The 8967-nt window shown below is 37.3% G+C and overlaps 1 protein-coding gene across 3 annotated transcripts; it reads right to left on the minus strand.

The window, feature by feature from the left end:
• Positions 1-455: 455 nt before the first annotated feature.
• LOC128025207 (uncharacterized) lies at positions 456-8224 on the minus strand. Of its 3 annotated transcripts, none has more exons than XM_052611329.1 (10): positions 7877-8224; positions 7330-7435; positions 5424-5570; positions 4782-4945; positions 4563-4693; positions 4275-4368; positions 3773-4117; positions 3461-3638; positions 2811-2938; positions 456-2345 (listed from the first exon to the last, which is right to left on the minus strand). In XM_052611329.1, exons 2-10 carry the CDS (start codon positions 7409-7411, stop codon positions 2031-2033), a joined length of 1584 nt encoding a protein of 527 aa, XP_052467289.1. In that variant the 5' UTR covers positions 7412-7435; positions 7877-8224; the 3' UTR covers positions 456-2030. The 3 variants fall into 3 exon arrangements, with proteins under 3 accessions (XP_052467289.1, XP_052467287.1, XP_052467288.1); XM_052611327.1 differs by having other exon boundaries at positions 458-2345; positions 4557-4693; XM_052611328.1 differs by lacking the exon at positions 7877-8224 and having other exon boundaries at positions 458-2345; positions 4557-4693; positions 7330-7756.
• Positions 8225-8967: the final 743 nt, after the last annotated feature.

The raw sequence follows: 8967 nt of genomic DNA on the forward strand, positions 1-8967 counted from the left end.
AATGGCATTGATTCCCAATGGTATGCTATAGCCATCTGATGTTTTTGGGCCAATGACTTTGTTACATTTTTGAAATTTTTGATTGTGTTCTTGAAAAACCTATGTTTGGCTTCAAATCTCATTGACCAAACATGTAGAATTGGACCTATTTTTCGAATGACTCTGGGGTAATGAATCATGAAGTGATGTTTAGGGATCATTCTACGATGTGGGTAAAGCTCTTTAAAAAGTTGGTGATGGTCAACAATGAGATGCTTAAGACATACTGTCATTCCATCAGTAACAACTGGAGAAAATATAATGTTCATAATTTGCAACAGAAGCAACAAGAGTCTATAGTGGGAATTTCCTTCTCGTAAAACATCTCCAAAGATCAAGGGCATATTCCGGATTAAGCAAAAAGTTTGAATGGCATTGAGACCAATTCCATTTCCAGTCTGTTCCAAGTTTATTCTGGTTGGACGATTTTTTCGTTCAACAAAGCCATAATTGTATGAGTATATTCGGTTACAAACATCTGTCTTGGATATGATTTTGTTGTCTGAGAGGTAAGCAAACAGCAACTTCAGCTCAAATTGCCCCACTCCTTCCAATATGTCATGCATAATGTCTACAGCATAATTTTCAGAAACATGAAAGTACTGTAGATCATTGAATAAACATTGTCGCTTAACTCCAAATGTGGATGGCAGTGTAGGATCTACCATGAGGTCATTGCAATGCTGATCATGCAGTTCTTTATTACGCAATGTTATTCTTGGATCATCATCCCTGAAAACCGTTTGTGAGGTCTGTTTGTCTACTAGACAAAAACGACAAAAATTGTTTGCACTGAATGATTCAACATACCCGAGTAATGTGTGCAATCCCAAATTGTCTCCAGTTACTTGTGCAATTGTTCCGTAAACTGGTTCATCAGAGAAAGGAACTTCAATTCCTGTACACTCAAGGACTTTCAGATCACGTACGAGGGGCTGTAAGATTAAATCAAATCCATACTTCTTCACATCCTCAGTATGAAAAAGGGCTAAAAGATGAATATTCATAAGAGCGGAGTTTATCTTTGGAGATAGGTTTCGTAAAACAAAGTATATACTTCCAACCTTATGGATACCATGCTTGGATCCGAGAGGATTTGCCATTTCAAAATCATCGTAGAATATCTGTATTTGGAGAGAGTTTGGTTTTTCAGAGAAGAGGGGGTGATCTCTAAAATAGTTACCATCACAGAAGTCTTTGTAAAACCCAGTTTTCTCACAAGGCTGCACAAAATGATCACAGATCTCTTGGTTGGTGAATATGAACTTCAAAGTTTGCAATAGAGGAATATAAACAAATTTGTCTGTTATGGGAACTTGATCATATGTGCCAGTAGTTCGATTCCTTCTAGTGTCATACCTCACTCCTAGGGCTACCTCAACAGGTTCTACAATACCCCATTTCTCACTGAAATGTTTTTTCCTTTTTGCCTCAGTGTTCAGTTTGCTAAATGGATTTTCAAGGTTGTCAAAATAATCGTCAAACTTTGTTCTGATATCCTCATCGTTAGAGAGTAATTTTACAACATCATCTTTAACGTTTGAATGCAATTCCTCTACAAGTTCCTCCATATTTTCAACAACAGTCGTTATGACATTAGTAGCCACACCACAGCCTTGGAGATTTGCAATAAGGGATGCACACATTTCTTGGGTATGTCGCCTGGTCTCATTACAGCTTTGAGAATTCTCTGGTTGCTCTGGAATTAAATTAACTACGGGTTCATCAGATACGTCAACTATGACGGGTTCGTTCTCAACTATGACGGGTTCGTTCTCAAATTGATCTAGACTTTTAGCGCTATGTTTGTTATGGAGATGTTTTCTAAACCCTGAAAAAGTCCAAAATCGCTGGTGGCATCCAGTCTGGTCACACATCAACTGAAACTTCTTACCAGGATAAAAGGCATGGAAAACTTTGAGATGACGGATCAACATTTGAACGGTAACAAAACTAGACTTGCAAACAAAGCATCTGAACATCATAACTCTTTAGTTGAGGAGCTTAGCTCTTAGGTCCTTGACTCTGGGAGTTTCGTGAGAATGACCTACATCAATGTTGTAGATGGTGGTCTGCACAAATGTGTACATGCCATTTAAGGCCTGGTCATAGGAGATGCCGAAAACATAATGTGCTTTGAAAAGTTCATCAAAGGCTGACAGGGAAGACTTGCCCTTGCAGGGAAGGAGATCACCATCCAATGCAATGTAGAACTCGTGGATGTGCTTTCTTGTCGTCCCAACTGCCAGGATGTAGGGCTGCCTCCGCTGGTTTGGACCAGAGTGCTCCTGAAGGCTGCGACATGACTGTAAGATAACAATAAACTGAAATGAATCTACACTGAACATCACATTTTGATGGATAAGTCACACTCTGATAGAAACCTTTGATGGCACAGTTAGCTTTCCCATACAGGATATATTCAGCATGTGATAAGGCAACCAAGGTTTTTGTACCACGGTCACACAAAGAGAGGGAATTAAACAGAGAGGTCATTAATGTTGGTTACCTTAGCACATGTCCCTGCAAACTCCAATACGTTGGCAAGACAAACAGACAACTGAAAATAAGAATGAACGAGCACAAGACTGCAGTGAAAAGAGGTGAACCCCACTCTCTAGTCGCTATGCACTTCAAGGAGGCAAAACATAAATTATCAGACTTAAAATTCTGTGGAGGTGGCATTGAAAAGAAACAGATCAATAATCTGGGGGGTTACACAATTGCCTTTTGACAATGGCTATTGCCATTGGAGATCAGGACACACTGACCTTATGAAATTTGACTACATGGTCCACAGCTTCCCGGGTACTGATCTTTACAGGTCCCTTCTTTCCACTTGGAGGTGGTGGCAGTAGGTAGACCAGCAGTAGCAGTGAGGCCATGTCACTATCCCAACCTGAGAAGGCAGAAGCACCTGCTTAAAGCATGATATACACCTGACCAAAACCTTTGATACTACATCAATATTAAAACTCAAAACTCTTTTCAATAACAATACTAGTTCTGCAACTAACATTTTTTTTGATAATCGATTAACCTGTAAATTATTAATCAATTGGTTGGATTAAAAGGCCAATTTATAATAAATTGTATAATAATATAAAACATTATCATGTTTTGTATTGTGCAATTTTCCCACAACAGCTAACTCTGTGATCTCTGCTCTGTTTTTCAGATGCGTTTTATGCATAGAAATGCGTTTTACACCATTGTGAAGTGACATCACTGACTGGAATTTTCCACAGTGATGTCACAGACCCAACTAATCGATAATGAAATTCTTTCTTGATTATTTTCATTATCGATTAGTTGTTGCAGCCCTAAAAAATATATTATTTGTCTACACAATTATTTGTCATGGTAAATAAATTAAGTCAACATTTGAAAGATACACACCAGATTCATGTAAATTATTTACCTGGGACCTCGTCATCCTCATCAGTGTTCTCCTCTGCAGACTGGATGAGATGGTCAAGCAGGGGTGTCTTGCTGATGTCCTTGGCTTGCTCTATTACTTTGGCCTTCAGGAAATCCCATTTCTCAAGGAGTTTTGATGAAGTCTCAGCTCCAAACAACAGGTCAAAGTCTTGCGCCACCTAAAGGGGAGGAAGCAAGCATATGTGTATTTGATGATGGTGGTATAGTGGTAGGTGACCGTTTTCATCTTTGAACAGCTGTTCTTGACACTGCAAAAACATAATAAATGTGCTTACAAAAAAAAACAACTTACCAGGCCTTTTGTGTCAAGAAACCTTGGGAACACAGTACGCACTGTACTGCATTGCTCAGGATCATGGATCAACTTTTGCCTGTGCTGGAAGGTTTCTCTCATTTTCATGAAGATCTGTTCGTTGTCTGTGCTGTGTTTCAGTAGAGATATGGCCTCTCGACACTGGTCTCCCTCCAACTGCTGCACTTTAGTCACTTCTCTCTCTAAGTTTGGTCCGCTGCTGCCTGTAGTGTGAGAGCTCCTTCTCCTACCCCCATTGGTACCGCCATTGCTGAGTTCTCGCTGTGTGTTTTTAATCTTCCAGGCAATGTAGCCCTCATTGCTGTCTATGTCAAAAAAGTGTTCCTAAAGACAGTATCAACAAAGATGGAAATGTATAAAAAAATAGTTTCAGCATGAATCAATAGAGATCTTTAGAAAAGAAGTGTTAGACTTCTAAAATGCACCAGAACATTATTCATTTGTTTATTAAGATTAATCTTACTTTTAAATATGTACTCACATAGCCTTTTTTGGAGTAGGGATCTTTTAGAGAGGGGAACAGTGTTACTATCCCCAATGCATACTGTGCTCTTTTATCCATAGGGGGAGCACGTCTGTGGAATAAATGTTGTGTATTAAAACCAACACACCGGAAAACCTATGATCTGCGCAAGGCCACAGCTCATTGGCCACGGTTGTCATTTAATGATAATCACCTATTTGATTACAACTACCAAATCTGCAATTGAATTCTATGAATATACACTTTACCAAATCATGCACCATAAAGCATTTTACTTACCCATACTTTTCAAACATTTCAGCAACAACAATGCTGACGAGATCACGGCGTGCTCGGTCCTTCATCTCTCCTGTCATTGCATATTTTGCAAGGATTTTCTCACCTCCAGGCTTTTGTTCCAGAATTCTTTTGACAAGCTTGACAACAGGTAAAAATGTTATGGTAACAGTAACAGGTAAATGTAATGTTTACAACATAAAGATAAATTTTCTGAAAAAACATCACCTCTTTGGCTTGTGAAGAACTGTCATCAGTATGTAGACTTTTTGGGGACATCACAAAGGTGTCATCAATGCGCTGTCTTTTTGGGGACATCAGAGAAGCATCACTGTCTGATGAGGGTGATGATAGTGACAAGGTGTTTGTGCACGAGGACTGGATGGGAGAGTCTGAAAAGGGCAAAAAGATCATAATTAAAAAAAAAATATTTCAGTCAATGTTTCCACAGGTTTAAGTGAGGAGAGGTTAAAAAAAGGCATGGTGAGACTGCTTCCAGGAAACTTTTTTCTTTGCCATCTATAAATTACATGAGTTTTGGTAGTTAATGTGGCCAGACTTTAAGCAGTTTAGGCCATGATACATTAACTACTAGATGGCAAGACTGACTGTTTTTTGAGAAGTACTCGGGTCAACAGTCTTACCGGCTAATCCGTTTTATCTCAAATGTAGTTTTTCAAATCCTTATATGAACACTGACAGATAAGAGATAAGGTTGGAAATATGCAAAGTGGTCCTTTAACAGAGAAAGCACAAATCGGACATTGGTGAGAAGCTACTGTTTTGGTTTTGTGATAGCAAATAAATTACAATGTTAACACATTGGTATCGTTACCCTGCAGTGTACACTGTAATTGTACAAACATTTACCAGAAACTGAAAGAACATTAACAATGGTCCACAGGATGTCTGCTTTTTCCTCCAAGATGTCGCTGAAGACCTCTTCATCAACCTCTGTTCCACTGTCATCCAGCACATACATGTTTGTCTCAGGGGGTATGCTGAACTTCTCTTTAGCTTTGAATACAGAAAAAACATAAGTTGTTGTGTTAGGGTTAGAAAGTGGGAGAACAATAATGTTTTTAGCACTATTTTTATCTTAATGGGCAAAGCTACGGTAGACTAGCATGGTGCTAAGAATAAAATTTCATATAAATGTACATCTAAACCAGTGGTCGCGTAAGACTTTCACATTGTCCTTTATTTTGATGGATATGGTCGTAAAAATTGCACCTTAATATATTTCTCTATTTTAATTTTCATATTTTAATTATAAGACATTTAATAGCTTTCGTTTTAATTCACATTTTCATTTTTAATCATTCATGAACTTACAGGATATAGGAGCATATAGGCTAGATTGTGCATTTTTTTAATATATGAAGAGTCACTTTTCATAGTCAGGGTTTGTACAGATTTTGAAGAGTTTAATTTAAGCACTTTTCAAGCATTTTTAAGGTCCCTAAATCCATTTTTCAAGCAGCAACAAAATTAAAGAATATAAATAGTATAAACAGCACCCCTTTAGAAAACTACAAGCTAAAATATTAGAATCTTCAATATAATACAACTTATATTAAATCACTCTTTGGATACTTTTTTAAAAATGTGGTTATATTTTTGTATATTTGTTGTCAACTGTAAGTTAGGTTGAGTTTTTTGTAGATGGTTGGCATAATAATAATGATAATAATAAGTATATAATACATTAATATCTTCCTTAAATACCTTAAAATATTATTTTAATAAATAAACATTGTTTTAAAAATGACACGTGAAAAAGAGTGTTTAAGTGTTATTTAACTGAATCTAAACATATTCAGCCAACACTGATTTGTTTTATTTATTCTTGTCAGTGGCAGCTCTATTAGTCTGTATTTACACAGTAAGACATGATGCACAGATCTATATTGTCATATCAGATTTTATTTGGCACGTCCATTGCTATGGTTACTACTATCACGGAACGATTATTTACAGAACTCAATCTGGTAAAAGCGGTGGTCACTCCGAAAGTTTAGTCCTCTAAGCATCACGAGAAAACTAAACGTTCGACTGGCTACAATGCATACAATGCTGCAGACGTTAAAATTTAAACTTTTGCTTTTGTAAATAGAAACCAGAGTGCTCAGACAAACGTGCACGACGGAAAGAACAACCCCCCCCCCCCCCCTACATTACAATTATATATTGATTCGATATTAATTAATTTAATAATGTTTTTAAATAATTCAGTCAAATTCATTTGTCTCCGATTACCTTTGGAATGGCTGGTGAAGGCTTATTCTCCCATAGCGCTCATATCAGTGTGTTTCTTACATAACAGGATGCCTTTCAGTCTGTTGATCGTCGACGCAATCAGTTTTTATTTATCTTCTAGCCAGTTATCGATAAAATTACAGCAAGCAAGCAACATTTCTTAATGCAGATGTTTGCGCGCCAGGTGAATACACGAGGCGCCAAATACATGGAATTACACGAGACGTGCTTCGTAACAGAGGTTGCCTCGCGACATTAAACAAAAAATAAAAAATACAGATTGTCAGCCGTTTTTATTTATATTTTTAGTTAACGTTACATCTGATGTCCTGAAGAAATAAATTTAAATCAAGCATTTTCCAAACTTTCGAGACTTTGTAGGATTCGACCTTCAGATGTTTCCGTCACTGCTAAAAAAAATCAGTCAATGACGGAAAATATTCGGTTAACACGACCTCTGATCTAAACTTCAATTATAAAGAGAACTAAGAGAAGAATGCCATTAACATTAACTTACCCTCCCTGAGAAATGCTGGATATGATACTCCATTGAGTTTGATGTACTTCTTCTTTCCTTGGTACTGCACTTTGAAAAGCATTGCTGTAGTTTTCCTCACATATTACTAAAACATAAAAATACAATTGGTTTATTGAACACGCACAATACCAAATGTAGTGCAAATAAAGTCAGACTCAATCATTTCAGACGGCAATCTGTAACGTTAGCTTTCAAGGATAGCTAGTCAATTTAGCCTGCACAAGGCGCGAAATTGGGAGCGGCAGCTAACGTTAACAAATGATTGCTGCATTTTCATTTTGAAATTTCATTTAATGGTCAACGATCAACGTTAACATCACCACTAAAAAAAATTATCTGCAGTTTTACCAGATTTAACATTCACCATTACTTTAGCTACCATTGGTATAGTAAGTTAGCTAAACTAAATTACAAAACGTCACACCTCTTCTACTTCTACATTAGCGTTTTTAGTGTTTTAGTTATGGGAATTAAAACAAGAAGACAAACAGGAATATTCGGGATGATTCACTTGGTGATTTCTTACCTATGGTCCCGCAGAATCAAAATGTCGACGACTTCAGATGTCAGTTGGAAACTGGTGTCCACGAGGCTGCATCATGATTCAACCAATGACAACGCGTTGTCGATCTGATGACGTATCGAAACCTAAACTCATGTGCGGACGGGACAGCAACAGATTGACTCTCAAAGTGTTCATCATCCCACTATTTACACTACAACAGCTCCACATCAACACTGAACCAATACACTAACACTTGAGAGAGTTTCTGGTGAAACCTGACAAGTGTACTTTAAGCCCAGTTTACTCCAAAGTGTATAAATTATACTCTGGTCATCAAAACTCTGGGATTTTAACACTCTGACATTTGCTGTGCAGACACAGAAGTGAAGACAATGCTGAATAAAGTCATAGTTTTTGCTATTTTTGGACCAAAATGTATTTTCGATGCTTCAGAATTTTCTTACTAACCCTCTAGTGTCACATGGAATATTTTGATGATGTTTATATTACCTTTCAGGAAAGTATATATACATGGACAGTATACCGTCCACACAGTTTCAATGGAGGGACTGAGAGCTCTCGGACTAAATCTAAAATATCTTAAACTGTGTTCCGAAGATAAATGGAGGTTTTACTGGTTTGGAACGACATGAGGGTGAGTTATTAATGACATAATTATGATTTTTGGGTGAACTATCCATTTAAGTCACCCAGCCCGTGATGTCACGCTCTTCCATTGGACTGATTACACACGATATTCAGAGTCTCTCATGCTAGATACGTTCCCCGTAGCGTTTCGACTCAACGTCTCGTTCCCTCAAGGAACTTCGGTTACATGTGTAACCTAGAGATGTTTTTCTTATTTCATACTGCAAAATATGACAGTATCAGCCAATGAATCTTAAGCTGCAGGTTCAGCAAATGGGTTTTAATAATGAGTTACTTGCTTCAGCTCAGGTCAGTACAGGTTTTTAATGGATTTATATGTAAACACAGAAATTGGAATGAATATTTGAATTAATTACATTTACAATGTCTATGGTGTTATGTTCGTATTAAAGGCAAGGCAAGGCAAAGCAAGTTTATTTATATAGCACATTTCGTACACAATG

The sequence above is a fragment of the Carassius gibelio genome, chromosome A12 (genome assembly GCF_023724105.1).
Source record: "Carassius gibelio isolate Cgi1373 ecotype wild population from Czech Republic chromosome A12, carGib1.2-hapl.c, whole genome shotgun sequence".
NCBI classification, from domain to species: Eukaryota; Metazoa; Chordata; class Actinopteri; order Cypriniformes; family Cyprinidae; genus Carassius; species Carassius gibelio.